The sequence below is a fragment of the Medicago truncatula genome, chromosome 5 (genome assembly GCF_003473485.1).
Source record: "Medicago truncatula cultivar Jemalong A17 chromosome 5, MtrunA17r5.0-ANR, whole genome shotgun sequence".
NCBI lineage: Eukaryota > Viridiplantae > Streptophyta > Magnoliopsida > Fabales > Fabaceae > Medicago > Medicago truncatula.
In genome coordinates this window covers 31,117,384-31,137,391 of record NC_053046.1, presented here as the reverse complement: position 1 = coordinate 31,137,391, position 20,008 = coordinate 31,117,384, and the positions used below count along the sequence as shown (strand labels likewise).

At 30.7% G+C, this 20,008-nt stretch overlaps 2 protein-coding genes across 2 annotated transcripts; one reads left to right on the top strand and one right to left on the bottom strand.

Moving 5' to 3' along the window:
- Positions 1-2,160: 2,160 nt before the first annotated feature.
- LOC112421785 (uncharacterized) lies at positions 2,161-6,762 on the bottom strand. Its single transcript, XM_024783455.2, has 4 exons — positions 6,603-6,762; positions 5,209-5,426; positions 4,977-5,050; positions 2,161-2,570 (listed from the first exon to the last, which is right to left on the bottom strand). The coding sequence occupies exons 2-4, from the start codon at positions 5,416-5,418 to the stop codon at positions 2,480-2,482; spliced, it is 375 nt and encodes a 124-aa protein (XP_024639223.1). The 5' UTR covers positions 5,419-5,426; positions 6,603-6,762; the 3' UTR covers positions 2,161-2,479.
- A 9,948-nt stretch (positions 6,763-16,710) lies between these two features.
- LOC11410950 (non-specific lipid transfer protein GPI-anchored 31) lies at positions 16,711-18,857 on the top strand. The gene is made up of 3 exons (XM_003615590.4): positions 16,711-17,117; positions 18,195-18,230; positions 18,464-18,857. Exons 1-3 carry the CDS (start codon positions 16,775-16,777, stop codon positions 18,655-18,657), a joined length of 573 nt encoding a protein of 190 aa, XP_003615638.1. The 5' UTR covers positions 16,711-16,774; the 3' UTR covers positions 18,658-18,857.
- The last annotated feature ends 1,151 nt before the right edge of the window (positions 18,858-20,008 follow it).

The window sequence follows — 20,008 nt, the reverse complement described above, 5'->3', positions numbered from 1 at the left end:
CCCCAAGTAATTCTCTATGATTTGAAAAATAATAGAGTAAAGCAAGCTATTGGTAATCGGACAATGTGGTGTTTTTCCAAGGATTATGTTGAAAGTTTAGCTTGGATTTGTTGAAAGTAAGTTTCTTTACAATGATTTACTTGTTCGAATTTATTTGAATTCATGTATGTTATTTTGAAATCTATATCATTTCATAGTAAAAGATTGCAATAATTTTTTATGCTGGCTTATGTTATTATATTGCTAAATGATTATCTATTGCCTACTCCTAAGTGTTTGATAATATCTAGATTGAATCAAATTGTTTTGTTATTATATTGTTGTAACTGGAAGATGATTCTTCCAAAAGGTTAAATTTCTCTTAATTATAGACTGAAAGGTTAAAGTAGGAAACATGTCGATGGGAAAGGAAAAACTAGAGTTACTTTATTTCTTCAAACTTATATTAATTCCATTTGCTTCAAAATTTGCAGATGGTGAGCGTTTTTGTATTGTATTGAAGTTCAAAGTTGTTGAAAGTATGTTTCTGCACACATTTTATTTGTCACATTTGGGTTTTGGAATGAGTACAAACTGTGGCTTTGAGCTCTTGAGAATCATGCATTCATTTTTTACTTTGTGTTTTGTTTTAACCTTTTGTATTTCGGTGTATCACTCTCTTGTATAATACGGATCCTTTTTGAGTTATAGGTCTACGACCCAAATGCAAGCACATCAAGAGTTACTGGTGGTAGATGGTGGCATGAAAGGAAGAAATAGTTTTAGAACTCATTTTATATAAGATAGTTATGGACCTCTTTGTAATTATTAGGCATATCATACCATGTAAATATGAATGGAACCTCTTATGCTTGTTTGTAATAAAACAGATTAAGTTGTGTAGTAAGACATAAGAAGGAACAATTGTTTAACAAGGTGGACATGATAGTTTCTGCTTGTCCGACTAGGTTCCTGATTTTTATTTTCTTGTTATCTATAGCTGATACAATTTGGCATACAAGCAATAGGTTACGTGGATTCAGGTTTATTGTTAATGGTGTGATTGCATGGCTCAGTTAAAATGCTTGAATCATTTGTGCAGTTTTATAATGTATGCCATTTGTGTAATTTTTGACTTAATTGCGGTCTGCGCCAAGCCGCCTTAATTGGAGAAAGTTTATGGCTGCCTTAACTGCATGATGTGAGGGCTGTGTTTAGTCACTTACAAATGGTTTTGTGGTTCGACCAATCTTCACCTTACCATGGTAGTTAGTATCCCACGATACATATTCAATACAATACGAAAACAGCCATGGGCGATACGTATCAGGGTCTGTATCCCAAAATCATATCGCATAAACTAACAAATTCTAAAAGGAAGAGATCAGTTTATTCATATCAAGTACAATAGGTTAAATTGTGCTTCTCTAACACCAGGCTAGTTTGTGATACAGGCACCTAAATGACATACGATGAATAGTTGGCCTTCAATGGAACGTAATTCAACTTTCTAACGTGATAATAAGTCATGAAGTTTGAAAATAATTCTTATTAACTTGAATGAGACATTTCCCTACCAGAGAACCATCATGATTTTGTATTTTTGTATTTTATTAAATTTTATCATATACTAACTTATTTAAAAATGTTTGCTAACCTACACATGTTCATTTTTAGTGATATAAATTAACCATTTATAGATTATAACTACAATTTTTTAAATAAACTTGTTATTTTACTCTAAAAATGAATGAATATCTTGTACCAAAATCAAAAACGGATATCGGTCCTTGAATTCTTAAAGGAATTGTAAGCTTACCAACTCAATTTCAGTTGATGCAAGTTGGCACGTTATAACTAAGAAAAACTTGTCAAATACAGGTGAAGCTGCATCTTCCGAATTTACGATTATCTTTTTATTTCTCTTTTTACCGGATCTTTTTGTTATGTTAAAATTTGCAAATTCCTCATTTAAATACTTCTGTACCAAAACGTATCGATACCTGAAATTACTGGCTTTATGTAACCAAAGATTAGAATCACTTCGGCATGCTGCTGTTGCAAACAACAATGGTAAGAAATCAAAGTACAACAAACACTGCTTGGTGAAGTGAACTCGGATCACAACCCTATATAGCCTAAAATTAACGAGCCCCGGCACTGAGTTTGGCAGTCAGAAGCTAGTAAGCAGGAAAAACTAATGACTTCCTTGAAGCTTTAAAATGGAAAATTTGTGGCTTTTAGATAGTTGGTAACGCATTAAAAGTTGCTACTATTCAATGTAAGCAAAATACCAACCATCTCCAAAACTTCTGATCCGTTTATCTTTTAAAGCGAAAAACATACAATCCAACAATCGGATTGCTTAAGGAAGAAGGAAGTAAAGCATTACTACCAAACAACCTATACCATCAAATGGCTAACAATCAAAAGCAAGACCTACATTATGGGTGGCTCTGCCTGTCAACTAACATCTGGTGCTTTATCACAAACAACTTGATTAGTTTGTGCCATTCTCTCCCCCATTATTTTCCTGATTTGGTTTCCCACTACAACAGTAGAAATGTGGAAGCCTGACACGACCACAACCCCTGCAGAAGAAGTGAAGTTATTACTCACATGAAGTTATGAGCTAGAAAAATACTTGAATTTAATTTGCCAATCGTTTAGAAACAGTATATAGACTTCTCTCATAGAATAATTAGTAAACTAATCAATGTGTGTAGTGTAAACAATAGACATGCCTTTTGAATTTGTCCGTGCAATCTAGTCATAAATACTTCCCAGGAAGTTAATCCAATCTCATGGATCACCAGGGAAATACACTATGCAGTTTTAACCTTTAAGTCCAACTCTTTCTCTCTCTGATCAACAAGCTAGGAAGATAAAGATCAATTAAATTTCAATCCTGTGTCCCTTTGTCGTGTCCTAGTCCTAGAATTATGCACGTAAATGACATTCAAAAACCTAACAGAAAAAACATTTTCAGCCTCAACAAAGTATGACTATGAATAGAAGTACAGTTAAGCTTTCAAAATTTCAGAACAAAATCCACTTAAGACAAGAGACAAATAGCACAACTAAAGTTGTTAAAGAAAAAGGGAAAGCCATAAATAAAATGTCTTGTGTTTTAAAGAAAAGCAACACCGAGTCCAGCATAACCTACAATGAACGTGTTAATGGACTGAGTCCAATAAATTTTCACTTTTTACAATAAAAAGTGAGTATAACCATTAAAATGAACACACACACACATAATAACGTTTTTCTTTTGATGGCCCGTCAAACTCATGTAGAAAAATAAACTGATTTACATTGTTCTCTAATGGCATCTCTATTTATTTAAACTTAAGTTATTTTGATCAAACAAAAAACAAAGAGAAAACTGTCAAAATTCTACATTCTCTAATATTTTGAACAAGTTTATTATTACAGTGCTCACTGTCCTACTCCTACAGGCTACAACAAGTGAAATGTGTAGTTAAATGTTAACACATGGAGTAATCTGCTTTAAGTAAGAGCACTTCTTATGTCTAATTATTCAACTACTTGTTAGATAAATGATTTCCCCCTTAGACATAGTATTAATAATAAGATGAAATAGAATAATATTGTCAGAAACTTGCTAACTTTTCTGAAAAGTTGAGTAGCAGTAGAAATAGTTTATGGGGATCTAATCTAATAGCCTCATACAGTTAAAAAAACAAAATGAGATTTATATCAGCATAATTGCGACTTTATAGATTATTTCCTTGATGTTGCACCATAATGTACTATGTAACCCAGCTAGTGAGATTTGAGGACGAGAGCACATGACTAAAACAAGAAACCAGCAACTATTGTTTGGGGATATGAGTACAGGTAACTCATAGACCCTTCCCTGAGGCTCTTCCTCTGGATATTACCATACATAAACTTTTTTCTTTTCTTTTTTTTGGCATCAAAACTTTTTACTTTTCTCTACAGTGGGTTTGACTAATGACGGAAGAAATTGCATGAAAACTAGTGGGATGGTAATAATCAATGCAGCCCATCACTAACAACGGACATGACACCACTAATAATTTGAGAAATTACTGTTTGAAAATAATCACATGCGTCAGACACCGGACATGTCTTTGATCAGAGGTGTCGGTGCTACAAAGGTAATAATAACAAGCAATGAAGCATTACTTGGTTAAGTTTAATAGAGACCAAACAGTTTTCGTTTCACTTCAAACATCGGGACTGTTTAGATTTAGCAGAAGCACTGAGAGAAGCGCATTTCACGCTAATCCCTATGAAAAAGGAAACTCCACTCGTCCCGGACGAATCGCTATTTTCTCCAACAAATCTATAACTATCATGGTTGGTAAAATAAAAAAAGGATACAGAACAATCAAACTATTTTATAATGGAGAAAAAAAAAATCACTCATGTCTTATGTTCAAGCACTCTACTACTACAACAACAACAACCAAGCCTTATCCCACTAAGTGGGGTCGGCTACATGGATCAAATGACGCCATAGTGTTCTATCATACACCAAATTTGGATCCAACTCATTGACCTCTAAATCCTTTCTAATGGTTTCTCTAATAGTTTTCCTAGGTCTTCCTTTCTAATCCTTTCAAGCACTCTACTACTCCCTCCGTCCCAAATTGTATGACGTTTTGGGCATTTCACACATATTAAGAAATGTAATTAATATTGTGTTGGAAAGAGATATTATGAGTTGTTTTACAAAATTATCCTTAATAAATGATATGGGAAAGATAAATGAAAGAATTGAAAAAAGAAAGAGTAATAAATAGTTAAGGATATAATAGGAAAAATAACATTAATGTTTCATTGGTATTCTAAAGTGACATACAATTTGGGACAAATATTTTTTCTAAAGTGACATACAATTTGGGACGGAGGGAGTACTATTTAATAAAAAGAAATCAACCAATATTTGCAGAACATATAAAAAAACTGCAAGTATTAACAGTAAACAAAAACACTAAACAACTTACTTGCACAGAACTAGCACGGGAACAGGTTTCAAAGCTTTTGGCCCATTTCTTATTCCTCGTTTATGAGGAGAAGTCTACATGACAAACAAAACCATCACAAAAGTTATAGAATGAGAAATTAAAAAAATAATACAAAGTGCAAATCATTGCACTCAATCATTTCTCCTTGAAACATCAGTCAGTAAAACTCAACATCTTTCCAAAATGACGAGAAGTTATGAAGATACCTTACCTTCCTTTTTGGCACAGCCATGAGCTCCATAGAGCCACCAAAAGAGAACGTTGGAGAACTAAATTCAGGCAAAACGGGCTTCAACGACTGAATCCCATGGTCAATGCTCCCAGCTAAAGGAGGAGATTGAGGCAAGGAATGAATCAACCTATTGAATCCTAAAGCACCACCCAATTTCCTTCTAGTGTCCCTCAGAATTGCGATTCTCATTGTCCTTCCTGTAGTTAAACAACATGATCAGGTAACCATTGAAGATAGTAAGAGAGATAGAGACGTAGCAGATTATACACAAAGAGATGCATGCTAAGAATACACGATCAATGAACAACATATGAGCAATTTTGTTTAGCAAAAATTGAAGGCCATGTTTTATTTATTGTTTCAGGCAGAACATCTCTATTGAAATATGGTATTGCATTCTAAGAATTCATTATATCTAATTAAATAATCAGAATTTCGATCCTTTAAAGTGAGATAATCAAGGGTTGTTGTTGTAACAAACTCATGATGGCTATGATGTACCTACAATATCTACCTTTGATTTATTAATTAATGGTTGATAGTACTCACTTTACACGATAAAGTTAATTACTCGCTATAGAGGATTTGAATCCAAATAAGCAAAAGACTAAAGGAAAAGCAAAGCACACTAAAACATGATAAGATAAGCGATTGTGGATAAGCTTGCATAAAAGATAAAATAAAAAATTGTTTTTGTATATGCTATAAGTTGTTTCTATAATAGAGAACTTATGAAAATAAGGCGGAAAAGCTTTTGAAAATTGTTATAAGTTGTTTTCGTAAGTTCTTCTAAATAGTCTCACAAAACTTATACAAGTAGATAAGCTAAAATAAGTGGTTGGGTAGCTCAATTGGTTTGAGCTAAGGGATAAGGAGTTGGAGGTCCTAGGTTCAAACCTGAACAAAGGAGAAAAACTAATGTAACAAATAATTACTAACATTTGTGGTTAAAAAAAAAAAAAGCTTAAATAAGTCAATCCAAACAGACCCTTTAACTCTTAACACCCAGATTGTGGAATCACAAAAAACATTAATTTCACAAATCCAAAGGAAAACATGTATGAAGCATAAAATATGAACATTTCAAGTTTCCTTACGTATTTCTTCCAATACAGCAGGAAGAACAAAGAACAACAGTGTCGATTATAAGCTTAGGAATAAAAGTAACAACCAAAATTAACAATCAACAATCAAGAGTGAATTAACAAACAAAGAAAATGAACAATTAAATTTACTAAACAGAAATATAAGAAATCAATGATTCAGAAGCATGAGGAATCATGGAGGAAAAAAGCAATGTATGAATGAAAGAAGAAATAGGGTTCTGCGAAGGAATGAAAGGAATCACGAAGCAGAAGGTTCAACAAACAAACCTAATCGTGCGAAGGTGAATATCGTGGCGGCGTTCGATGGACGAACTGTGAAATAGAGAAATGGCCACCGGAAGTGAAGGGCGTAGCGAACGGCGACGACGGTGTAGGGTTTATTTTCTGCGAAATGAAGTGTAAGTGTAAAGTGAAGAAGGACAAAAATTTTGTATTTTTTATTTTTGTAGATAGAAATTTATTTTTTCTAATACGTATTTTTATTTTTGAGGAAAAGAAAAAAGGAAAATTTAAATTTAATTAATACTTTTTACTAATAAAAAATGAGTTGATGTATTTTAAAAAAAAAAATATGAGTTGAATAGTGAAGGGTTGACGGTCCAAACCAATTATACACATATAATCAATATATTTCAAATTATCATGTAAATTAAAAATATTAATCGATGTGACGATTCTAAATATTTTTCATCATTGTATGTGAAAAGTTATTATAAACTGTCAACCCATTACTTTTTTTTTTTTTAAAGAAGCTAAATTAGTCCACTTAAATTGACACCAAGATAATCGAACCTGCCATTACTATTAAACTCATAAAAAATTTATTCTTCAATACTTTGTAAAAATGTTTTAAAAGTGAAAATTATATTTTTACTAGATTATATAATATTAAGTTTAACCGTCGTTGATGTATTTTTCATTACGTATAAATATAAAGTAAAAAAATATTGAAATGAATCTAGTATTGATTAAAAGGTATAATTATAAAAATATAGATAATATTTTTTTTAACAAATTAAAATGAGATTTCAATAAAACTACGGTGATACACCCGACACAAGATGTGCAAAAGGAGTACCACCGCCAAATAATTACAAAGTCACATAGTCTTTAGTGCAAAAGCACCAACAAAAAGACATGAAACAAATTAGAGCAAAACTCTCATACAGAAGAGCGGATGTCGCCACCAATCGGCATAGCTAAAACAAAAGGATGCATGCTTTGCTTTGAGCCAAAGGAACGAATTTAGTTTAACTTTTTCGATAAGAGTAACAGAAGTAGAGACCGTATTTTGAAATATACGGTTGTTTCTTTCCTTTCAAATTACCCAAACTGTAGCAATACAAATTGTCCTCAGATATAAATGAGTAGCTCGAGGCATGCCCGCCATCAAAGTAAACTGCAAAAAATGGTGTCGAAGATCAACGGGAGTAATAGAATAAATACCTAACCAGTTCCAAACTTTGGACCAAAGCTCATAGAAAGTATCGCATCTTAGAAACAAATGTGATGTTGTTTCGGGACTGTCATAACCAGTTGCTCCACACATGACATCATTAGCGTGAAGAACACCCCGGCGCACTAAGTTATCTTTCGTCGGCAATTTGTTGCGAAGGAGACGCCAAACTAGGAGGGACGCCTTTGAAGGGATATGTCTGTGCCAAACGTCATCTACGAGAGACCTATCCACCATGTCGCCTGAATGAGTAACAAATCGATAGGCTTCCCGCACCGAATAACCGTGATTAGGATCTAACAACCACCTCCATGAGTCACTGACAGTATCCTGCAAAACAATGTTATTTAAAAGAATATAACACTCCCTCACACTCTCCTCCTCCCATGCTAACAGACGGCGTCTCCATACCCACGCCCCTCCACCTTCCATCCACCCTAAAGTCGACATCTCCTCCACCGAACACTCCTTAAAAATCGCCAAATCAAATAAACGAGGAAACTTTAATTTCAAAGGCATATCACCCACCCAACAGTCGTATCAAAACAAAGTATTTCTCCCATCACCCACTCCTTATAGATAATATTACCATGAAAAATTGAAAGTAGCTGTTATTTGTTGCAAATGAGTCACAATTAAACATTTTTGTGGGGTTTGTTTTTCTTCGTAAGGACCGTGGCAATTATTTTGTGACATTTTGTTGCAAATAAGTCAATTAGTATTGTTTGTAAAAAATAAAGTCAATTAGTATTTGCAAGAAAAAAACAGTCAATTGTGCATTTTTGCGGGGTTCATTTTTCTTTGTAAGAACCAATCATGTTGGTTTAATTTTAAAACATAAGATTAAGTATTAACTAAAATTCCTTAAGAAAAAGTTTTAACTAAATTGTCATGTGAGTACATTTCCTTAGATAGATGTAAGGATGATATATGCAAATTTGGAGTTTATAACTAAATTGTATAAATAAATAAAAATTAATGTATTTTTTATAACTTTTTTGTGTCATGTAGTGTGTTATTTAATGTATCTTCTTATATTTTTAAATTGATTTTATTTATTTTTTGAATATTTTAATTTATTACAAATATACGTCATTTTCTTTTTAATGCATTTTTATATAATTGAATTAATTTGTATCAATTATACTTTTTATATATTAATGTAAAATATAAATTTAAAGTATATTGTGAGATTAGTGGAACATGTTTTAGAGTTTTAGATGAATGATATGAATATTTAAAAAAATTAATTGAATTGTTTAAATAATTGAGAAGTAATATAAAATATGGATAGAATCCTTTATCTCAAAATTGTGTCACACAATATTGATTACTCACTCAATACTATTGAGATATACAACCCATTTTTCTACATTGTTATATGAACTTTCTCAAATATTGGGATATACAGCCCAAAATTGTGTCACACAATATTGATTACTCAATATATATATATATATATATATATATATATATATATATATATATATATATATATATATATATATATAATATTGTTTGGATATGCAACCCACTTTTCCTACTATTGTTATATATATGAACTTTCTTCACAAATCCTTCAAAAGAAATGAACTTTCTTTACAAGTACTTCTATTCGAAAATATGCTTTCGCCACAAATATGAGGGTGGAGATTCACGTTGATTCAGATGTGGTCGTGAATACTTTTGTTCAATGATAGTGTGAAGTGTGTTTTAGTTATTAGAAGATGAAAGTGTGTATTCTTATTGCAAATCCTTTACATAATTTTAGTTGTGAGCACGAGTCAATCTTTATGATATATGAGAATCGAGAAATTCTTTTAACTCAAATTCTTCATATTTTTTATTTTCCTATTTATTGGGGGCCTACACCCCTAGATTGTATGTTGTCTTAGGTTTCGACCCTATTTGTGTTCCAAAATAAAACTCTTTGGGTTTAAGTGGCTAAGCACAATGAAGGTATTCTCTATGCCAAATAAAATATTACTTAAACCTTCTTGAGAAGTTAGCCTCTTAGGTTAAAAACAATGTTCTACACTAGATACTAACTTAAAACTACACCAAAACTCTAGTCACCTGCTAGATACCATTATTTTTAGAAAGTTCATATCATAGGTAAGCTGTGATACTAGAAGGTCAACTAGTGTTTTTTTGTCTTTTTTCTTGGTACATCATCATTAATATAATGGAAAAGTATGAAACAACCAGCCATGTATTGCCCATTCTCTTACGAATACCGCATTCTTGCTATAAAGCCACTTGTGAAGCATAAATGCTCTTATTTTTGTGGAAGGACTTCCATGTTCCTCGTTCATCACTAGTCATCATCATTTACTATACGACTACAAATCTTCAATGCACATATTGAAGGCAATCCCGATTTTTCATGAGCATGCAATGCAACACACTGAGATTAATTTCCATGTGGTTCGTGACGAAATACAACAAGACGTACATTATACATCTTCAATGGTATTTGTTGTTTTGAGAAAAGAAAAAAAATGAAATGGATGAAGAGCCTAGTAAAAGTATCCACCACTTGGTCTTTTGTAGGAACGGGTAGAATAGTTTGAGGGAGAATTTAAAACCTCCTTGTTCTCTCATTTATGTTTTTCTATTTTGTTGCAAACTTTTTAAAGTCGTATCCAAATCAAGACCAACTAATATTAGGGGTTCAATTACACCATCCATTTGCAGAACCCATTTAAATCCAGTCCAAAGTTGTATAAAGATTAGTTCACCGAAATTGAAACCAAGAAAATTGAATCTATCGGAAAAACATATTCCAAAGTCCATAACCAACTTCACTCGAATTACCTTATAATTTGATTCATTTAACAATTTAAAAACTTTAGATTAGTTCAGTATGTTGTTAGTAGTTAGTATTTCTCTCATTTATGTTTTTCTATTTTGTAAAATATTAATTGTTACTAGTTAGTATTAGTTTAATTTTGACTATTCAATTTGTACTTGCAGTGAGTACAATATTAGAAATTAGGGTTTAGACTGTTTTTGTGATGTCTTGAGAATGATCCCAAGATCAAGAGGGGTATTTAAAGCCCTTTGTGGGCTTGTTTTCGTGTGACCCCCAAGCAAGATGGGCTTTAAGTCTTTTCACAGAATTCTAGAAGCTTTTAAGAAGCTATTGAGGTGACTCCTTGAAAGAGACGCGCCTAGGCTTCAGGGACCCTTCGGAAGGGCGCCCTAGCCCTTCTGGAGAACGTCTATGCCTTTAGAAATATATTAATGGTCCACAGTTAGTTTTGATTAGTTCAATTTTTTGTTCTCATCTTGTATTTCATTAATACTTTTTTGATTCAATAACAAGAGTACAAAGAATTTCAATCCACTTTTCTTTTGAATGTTCATCTTTCCATAAATTAACAATCACAATTATTAATATTGACTCGGATTTTTTTAAAAAGGATAAGAAAAATATATTAATAAACCAAACAAAACCTCTCTAATACAATAAAAAAAATACAAAATGTACTAGAAAAGCTTAACCATCCAAGAAGTTCACGTTACAATACAAAGCTATACAAAGAAGCCAAAAGACAAAAAAAAAATAATATGCCTTTAAACATAACAAATGATTTAGCTTCCACTTGAGGTAATCAAATTCAAACAAAGGATAATAAAATTTCAAGCACCAAAATATCTAAACTTCAACCTTTTCAATTAAAGATTGAAGAAGAACTCCCTTATAAGTGAAGATTCTCCCATTTCTCTCCTTCCAATAATTTTATTCAACCTTTAAAAAAATTATAAATTTCAAAAATCACCAACCACGCTTTGGTTCTCAAAATGAAAATGCAATTGATAAAGGCCAAAAATAGAACAAGCAAACAACATTCTTTGAGAATGACATGGGACACATCATTTCCCACTAGAGTAAACCTTCTCAAATGTTCATCTTTCTACAAAATTGATAAATTAAAATGTTCATAATTAATTCCTCAACAATCATAGTATGTCTCAAATAATTTTAGAGAAATCATTTTTGACATTAATCTAGACAAAAAAAAAAAACTATATTAAATGATTTTTGAGTTTCAGATTGTTTTTCATCTTTCCTTAGAGTGATTGTTCTCTCTCGTCAAAAATTGTGTGTCCAAACAATACAACTGCTAATTTTGTTCTTCCTTTTTTCTTGATTTTTTTTTTTATTCTTCCTTAAAAAAAGGTTTGATATTATTCCTCAATATCAAAACTCATCAATCAAGATTTGGCTCTTAAAGTGAGAATGCAATTTATAAAGTCAGAACAACATTATTTGAAGATGACATTATTTGAGAATGACGTGACGGCACACATATCAGTTCCCACTTCAGAAAACCTTCCTCACACACATATGTACTGGTGAACATTATAAGAAATGTAATTAAAATGATCGTAACAAAATATACTATGTTCGTCGTCTTGGTGCGACAATATTTTAATTTCACGTATTGTTGATGATTTTGTTCGATTATGATTGACAAATTAGCTTTAATCTATTGCATATTAAACAGTAATTTTGACATCTTCAACATTACAAATTTGAAAGCATGATATTCCATTCCATACACTTTAATTCCGTCGATAATTTAAACCTTGTCACATTTGTATACATTTTTCCGCTATATGTGATTAATCTTTGTTGCAAATTCATCTTTTAAAATTAATCTTTTTTTATGTATTCTACCATTTTAAAAGAATGTATGTCGTTATTTTAGTAAGAAAAAAAGTATTGCTTGTCTAAAAAAATATATCATAAAGTTATTGCTTGTCTAAAAAAATATATCATAAAGTATGAAAGGGCCCTATCACCTAACCAATACATCATGATCGTCATCATTCATCACCTATATTCAAACATGGAATGTTTTCAAAATAAAGGACTCATACATAAAATTTGAACACAAAAATAAATAGGAAACTCTAAAGAGCTCATCTTTTCCCTTGATGATTATGGGAAGTTGCATGTTGGCATGCTCCCAATGAATGAATGGATTAAAATAACGTAATGTCCAACTATTTTAAAATTCTATGTTTTTTTTGTCAATTGGAGAATCCCATCAATGTCTACCAATGTGTAAATTTGCCTTTTTCTCCTTTGCTTTTGGAGGCACACAACACCACTAGGTATGATAAGTGTTCTTTGTTCCCTTTTTGCAACAATTGTAGAATTTGCATTCATAATTGTTACTAATTGTGCTTTTGTTGTGAGTTCGAATCCCATGTATTATAATCACTTGAATTGATGGGGCCTAATCACATAATAATGTGCATATTTGATATTAAAATATTTTGATTCTAAAGTTTCCAATCAAAAAAATTGTCAAATAATTGCTTTTCATGAGTTTAAATTTGAACTTCTCATTCCTTCCGTTCTCTTCCCCTAGTATGCATCAACTCTATTTCTAAAAATAATGAACAAGTTTTATTACTATAATTTTAAAAATCTAAGTATTGCATGTTTTATTTATTTATATGCTCAATACAATGTATACTCCTCTATTTCTTTTGAGAAATTGAGATGAGATATTCACTTCTCTCTATCTATCTCTCTTACTACTTTGATTATCATCTTGTAATGTTGTTTATGTAAGACATGAACTCTACAATAAAATTATCATGCAATTATACGCATTGATTAATCTTGTCTATTGATTTAGGACCAAACGATTGATACTATACAATCAACAAATTAAAATGATGTTGACTATTGATTTAAAATGGGTCGAGATCTAGACTTGTATGACCCATTAGAACAAGAAATTCAAATCCTCAAATAGTAATTCATCGTTTTAAAATGAGTATCGTTTTAGTAAAAAAAAAATTATTTTAAAATGAATGTTACTTTGAGTTTCTAATGCAATAATATAACTTTTTCTTTTCAATTGTACCATTCAATTAATACTATGTTACACTACTTCCAAAATATTATTTTTTTCTTTAGTAAAAAACAAACCAATAGTTGATTAGGATAATTTGGTAAAATTTCTATTACATTTGACTAATTTATTCCATTCCTTAATATGCGTGCTATTGGCTAAAGCGACACTTATTTTGAAACGGAGGGAGTAGTACATACTCCCTCCGTTTCTTAATATAAGCAAATTTTACTTTTTAGATTCATTCAATTAATTATGTATGTGGTCCATTATAGACCACATACATCATTAATTGAATGAATCTAAAAAGTAAAATTTGCTTATATTAAAAAACTAAGGGAGTAGAGAAATGACATTTGTACAACCATTTTTTAACAATCTTTTGACAACTTTCTCTCTCATACTCACAGTATACTTTTATTCTCTCTCTTCTTTTTTCTCTCCCTATTGTTTTTAACCAATCATAGGAAAGAAAAATAAAATTGTCATAAAAGTTATAAGAAAGAGATGTACAAATATCACTGCTCTACTACATAATCCACAAAGCATGCTAATAAACAAACATGAGGTTGATTGGGGGACCATACCAATTATGACATGAAAATCAGCATGTGAAGGACACATGCTTAGTCAATTTCACTTTCCACCTCCTTTATTCTCTCTTTTATTTTCCATACAAATATATCATATTTGTCTTAAATTATAATTTGTATTTTTTTTTTTTAGATAGACGAAATGGCAAAGCCATTATAAACTCACACACACAAGTGAAGGTACCGGGGTTCGAACCCCAGTCATGGCATCCGGCCTAACAATTTTGGCATTTTACCAGTTGAGCTAGGATTTCTGGATAATTATGATTTGTATTTTACCATTCCACATTATATAAAAAATAAAATTATAATTTATTTTACAAAATTATTATTCATTAATAGTATAAGAAAAATAAATCAAAGAAATAAAAGAAGAGAGAATAATAAGAAGATTAATATTATTATTTCAAAGGTATTATAGAGCGATTTATAATTGAATACAATTTTTTTCCCTTAAAACGACATATAATTTAAAAAGTGAAAGCACATTGTATATTTGTTCATAGTAACAAAGGAAGTTTAGAACAGCAAAGCAGATTATTGAATTTTGCTATTTTTAAAAAATACTTAAAATCATGGAAAGCAAATTTATATTTTACACGATTAGGGTTGTCAATTTCTCCCTCTAGGTATATTGATTTTGCCATGCTCTTATGTGCTGTAAGAGATTGTCAAGAATCAAAGGATGGATCTAATATTTTTCATACTGTCCTAAAACGGTGCGGTTTGAAATTCTGATTGTTCTATCCTACCAAACATTAATGTAGTTTTTAATTTATGAGCTACACCTTACTATAGCTAGCTATAGTGTATAGTTAAGAGTTTTAAAAACACCTTGACCTAAACAAAATAGACTTTTAAAAACACTAATTATGTTTGTTAATTGTTGTTACGAATGAAAGGTAAGAAGAATGAGTATATTTTCTATAAAAAACAAAGGGGATGAATGAGAATTGAACTAGTTGGGGATTAGGGTTACTTCCAACTATTCATGTTCTATGGTGCATACCAATGACACTTGGGTGAAACTTGGAAGAATATGTACTATGGGACACGTATCCATCCGCATTTTCATCTCAACCGATACTGCAGCCACATGGCAATGTAATTCCAAGCTCCTTTTAAAAAGACTCCCTCACTCTCTTTCCACCATAAATCATGGAAGGTTGCCACTTTTTTCCTATACATAAAAAAATATTTTCACAAAAGTTTACTATTTAATGTCTTTGAAGTGTTTCTTCGAAAAAGAAAAAAAAAAGTCTTTGAAGTGTGTTTTATAAGGATTTTGTTTGGATGACATAATTTTTGCGTGACATTGACGTATTTTAGATGATAAAGAATGATGAATAAATGAATGATTAAAATAAATTATTTGAATGAAAGATATAAAAGCAATGTCATCAAACACTATTTCGTCTAAATACTAATCTTTTTATAGATACTCATTAACATTTTATAAAAAAAAACTAAGGATCAATTTAATCTTTAAAATATGAACATATTCATAATTTAGTCAAAAATATATATAAATATAATACAATTTTTAAAGTATATAAAATTTGTTAATTTTTTAGGATAAAATTTATTAATTTAAAGAAAAAATACTCTAAAGGGTTGTTTTAGTCTTTCAATGTTTTAAACAACAATATAACTATAGTTTTTGAATCCTCCAAGATCACTAAAACATTGCATGCATCTTTGCTAAATCAATTTAGCTTTTGATTTTTTTTTTTTTTTTGCATCAGTGAGATTGTCATTGAATTTTGTCTTTCCATAATATTGAAGTCCATCATGCAACTATTAAAATCTTACATTGATTATGAATTAAGATTAAAGTTAGTTTATATATAACATTCATGCTCTTTAACCCAACATGATATTGTTTATAATCAACAAAATTGTAACTTAACAATTCAATTCAAAACAGACAATACATCAAAATATGATGTGACATATTTGAGTGTTGAATTAAGCATTAGCGACTTCATTAGGGAGCAAGCCCACAAACTTTTCATTAACATCTACTAGAACAACTTTTTGATATACCTCAAAGTCTCACATTATTTAAAAATCAAGACCAATCATAATCATAATTTATATACAATAGACACTTGTCAATTTAAAGACAAAATCTTAGATAACGAAATATAGCATACTTGAGAACTTGAAATATGAACATAATAGTTAAGAAATACATTTATTAAAAATACACCAACATATCTTTTGCAATTTCAATAAATTTATGATCATAGTTAGAATAACACTGTTCACATATTTAAGAACCAAATTAAGGATTTATTAAAAATAATAAAATCAAATCAAAATCTTCAACAAGAAAGAAGAAAGAAAAAAAAATCTTCAAAAAGAAAAAGAAAGAAGAAAAAAAAACCCACCATTTTCACTTTTCTACCCAATACTACTTCTATTTAACACCCCCACAAACCAAAAAGATCTCACATTTTCTTTCACTCTCACAAACCCTTCATTATCTCTCTCTCTCTTTCTCCAAAAATGGCATCAAAACTCTCACTCATTCTCTTTGTTCTAGCAATATGGACCCTTGATTCATCTCAAGGAGCTTTAACTCATCAAGCTCCAGCACCATCAGTTGACTGCACAAACCTTGTCTTAACAATGGCTGATTGTTTGTCCTTTGTAACAAACGGTAGCACAACAACAAAACCAGAAGGAACTTGCTGTTCTGGTTTGAAATCTGTGCTCAAAACTGCTCCTTCTTGTCTCTGTGAGGCTTTCAAGAGTAGTGCTCAGTTTGGTGTTGTCTTGAATGTTACCAAAGCTACTTCTCTTCCTGCTGCATGCAAAGTCTCTGCTCCTTCTGCTACTAAATGTGGATGTAAGTTTTTTTCTTCCTTGTTTATCTCATTTAGGTTTTCTTAAATTTTCATTTTTGTTATAAAGTTTCTGTTTTTGGATACTTGTGTTTAAGAAAGTTTTTATTGCTATATGAGATTTCTTGTTACCCCATTTGGGTTTTCTTGAATTTTAAATTTTTATGTTTATGTGGTTGCATTTTGTTATAAAGTTTGTGTTTTTTGATAGTTATGTTGAAGAAAGTTTTGATTTTTCTTGATACATGTGTTTTATTCCTTGTATCCCCATTTGGGTTTTTTTTTGAAAATTTCAATTGTTGTTATTTATTTGTTGGTGCATTTATTTTTTTAATAAAGTTTGTGTTTTTGGATAGTTATGTTTAAGAAAATGTTCATTTTTCAATTTTGGGTGTGATTATTGGAAAGAAAATTTTCATTTTTTATTTATGAATGAGATGGATCATGATAGTTCATGATGTCATTGACAATTTTATTACTACATAAATATCCAAAATCTATGACACTAGATTCTACATTGTGTGTAACAATCAAGTAGTAATTTTGCTTGTGTTTTTTTTTTTTTTTACGAGCAATGATATTTGAACAATTATTTGCTAACAACTTTGATGACAACCTCCTTTTTCTCTCTTATTATTGGTCAAAAACAATAGAGAGAGAAAAAAGAAGAGAGAGTAAGAATATAATGTGAATATGAGAGAGAAAGTTGTTTAAAAGTTGTCAAAAAATAGTTGTACAAATATCATTTCTCTTTACTATGTACTAGGCTTAAAATTGATTTTAATGAATTGATTTTGGAAAATTGGTTTAAGTTAATATTGAACAATTAATTTGAGTTTAAACATAAGTACACATCCGCTTAAAGTTAATATTGAATCAATTTTAAAGGTAAAATTAATTGCATTCGACATCATCCAAACATGTATGTCAAAAATCAATTTTATGTGTTTGAAATCACTCTTGACTCTCCCTAACCCTAAACCAAACACACTGGAACGATTTAATTTTGAGATGTGTTTGCTTTGGAATTTTCCCCTTTCTTGATCATATTAGTCACTAACCATTGCTATGTTGTTTTGCAGTGTCTGAAGTGACTGAAGCACCTGCTTCTGCTCCTGGTATGTTTCATTTTGAATTGACTTATTTGAGTTTATCTAGGAACAAAATTTATGGAAACAATTGTCCATAGGTTGTTTTTAGCTTATTTTCATTAGCATGAAAGCTTACTAATACTGATATTGACTATTTTATTTTTTTGTTATAGAAATAGTTTACACATAAACACTTAATTCAGCTGTTTATCCAAACATGGCTTAACTAGTGTTCCTAATTGAGTTATTTATTTTTGTAGCTGGAGGTCTCTCTCCACAATCATCTACAGCTTCTCCAACATCTTCTGGTGCAGCTTCAGGTTTGAATGGTCCTGTAAGTGAACTATCTCCAGTTCCAGCACCATCTCCAGGGAATACAGCTTCAGGACTATTCCCAATTTCAATGGGATCCTTACTTGTTTGCTTATTGGTGGCTACAATGTCACTTTTTTAGATTGATTTTCATCATTTCATTTTGAGATCAGAGGATGACATGAGGGTTATTTTGATGCTTCTTTGAGTTTTACCATTAGATTACTTCTCATTATGTGTGTGACTTATTAGTAGATACAATTCATTCTAGGAGTGACTCAAACTTATTTTAAGCTTGTACCCTCTCTCTTTATTATATATGTTATATTATATATAAGTCTATTTATACTTATTTATTTATTGATATAATAACAATTTGGATTTATAAATTGTGACTCATGGTGTTAATAACTCTAAATAATTCGAAGTATCATTTTGCCTCATAATGGTCACTTAAGACTTAAGAGATTGATCTTAGAACCAACCTTAACCCTGTGTTTGGAACAAGAGAGATAGGAGAGAGAGAGCAATGTGAGAGAGAAATAAGGGAGAGAGAGTAAAGCTATTGTGTTTGGAAGAAGAGAGATACAAGAGAGAAATACTAAAAGTTGATGGGTCCCACATAAAAATCAATCTCTCCATTGATGGAGAGAAAGCTTGGAGAAAGAGCTCAAGCATATGGTTTTCCATTTTAAGTCTCATATAAGACAAAAATTAAATAATATAAAATTGTTTTGTTTTACAAGTTAAAGAATACTATTGTCAATTTAAAATACAATTATACTTCTCTCTTCTCTCTTTCTTTTTATACCAAACAATACATCAAATCTACTCTATTTTTCATCTTTTTCTCTCTTCTCATACTCTCTCTTACCTACTTCTCTCTTCTCAACTTTTCTTCCAAACCAAACACACCCTAAAGGACATTTACTAAAATGGCTATTAGTATTACTTGAATAATAATAACTTTTATAATTTTCTTTATTAGATTATAAAAGTTTGAGAGTTGTAAATAAATAAAAAGGGAAGGAGAGACTTGGTTGAAATAACTGAAATTTGAGGGACTAAATTGTACCAAAAAATTAAGAGATCAAAATTCTCTAATTAAGGCTTTTTCTTTCAAGAATTAATAATAGTGCCAAAGTAACAACTAGGACTAGTATGAAATTTTAGGTAAGCACTACCAATTAGTGCTAGAATTTTATGGTAACATGGTTTTCATAGTCATCACAAATTGAAATTCACAATTACCTCTCTTGACTAAGTTATTTGCTACCCATGTGATGTGCTAATTGTTTTTATAGTCATCACTCACCACAACCACATTTGATTCGTGATATTATTACCCATATGGTATGATGGACCCTTAGTAAGATACCCCTGTGCCATAACAGTTATAATACCAAATTGGTGCAAGAAAACATAAATATAATAATGTCAATATAAAGTAAAAACTTGACCTGTTTTTGGTGCGGTGGACGTGATTTTTTAAA

What these genes read in the sequence shown, in the direction of transcription:
- LOC112421785 (XM_024783455.2), bottom strand. Translation starts at nt 5,418, where the DNA reads ATGAGAATCGCAATTCTGAGGGACACTAGAAGGAAATTGGGTGGTGCT. An exon ending in TGGCTGTGCCAAAAAGGAAG is followed by an intron (nt 5,051 to 5,208) that starts GTAAGGTATCTT and finishes TTTGTCATGTAG; the next exon opens with ACTTCTCCTCATAAACGAGG. An exon ending in CCCGTGCTAGTTCTGTGCAA is followed by an intron (nt 2,571 to 4,976) that starts GTAAGTTGTTTA and finishes CTTCTTCTGCAG; the next exon opens with GGGTTGTGGTCGTGTCAGGC.
- LOC11410950 (XM_003615590.4), top strand. Translation starts at nt 16,775, where the DNA reads ATGGCATCAAAACTCTCACTCATTCTCTTTGTTCTAGCAATATGGACC. An exon ending in TTCTGCTACTAAATGTGGAT is followed by an intron (nt 17,118 to 18,194) that starts GTAAGTTTTTTT and finishes GTTGTTTTGCAG; the next exon opens with TGTCTGAAGTGACTGAAGCA. An exon ending in AGCACCTGCTTCTGCTCCTG is followed by an intron (nt 18,231 to 18,463) that starts GTATGTTTCATT and finishes TTATTTTTGTAG; the next exon opens with CTGGAGGTCTCTCTCCACAA.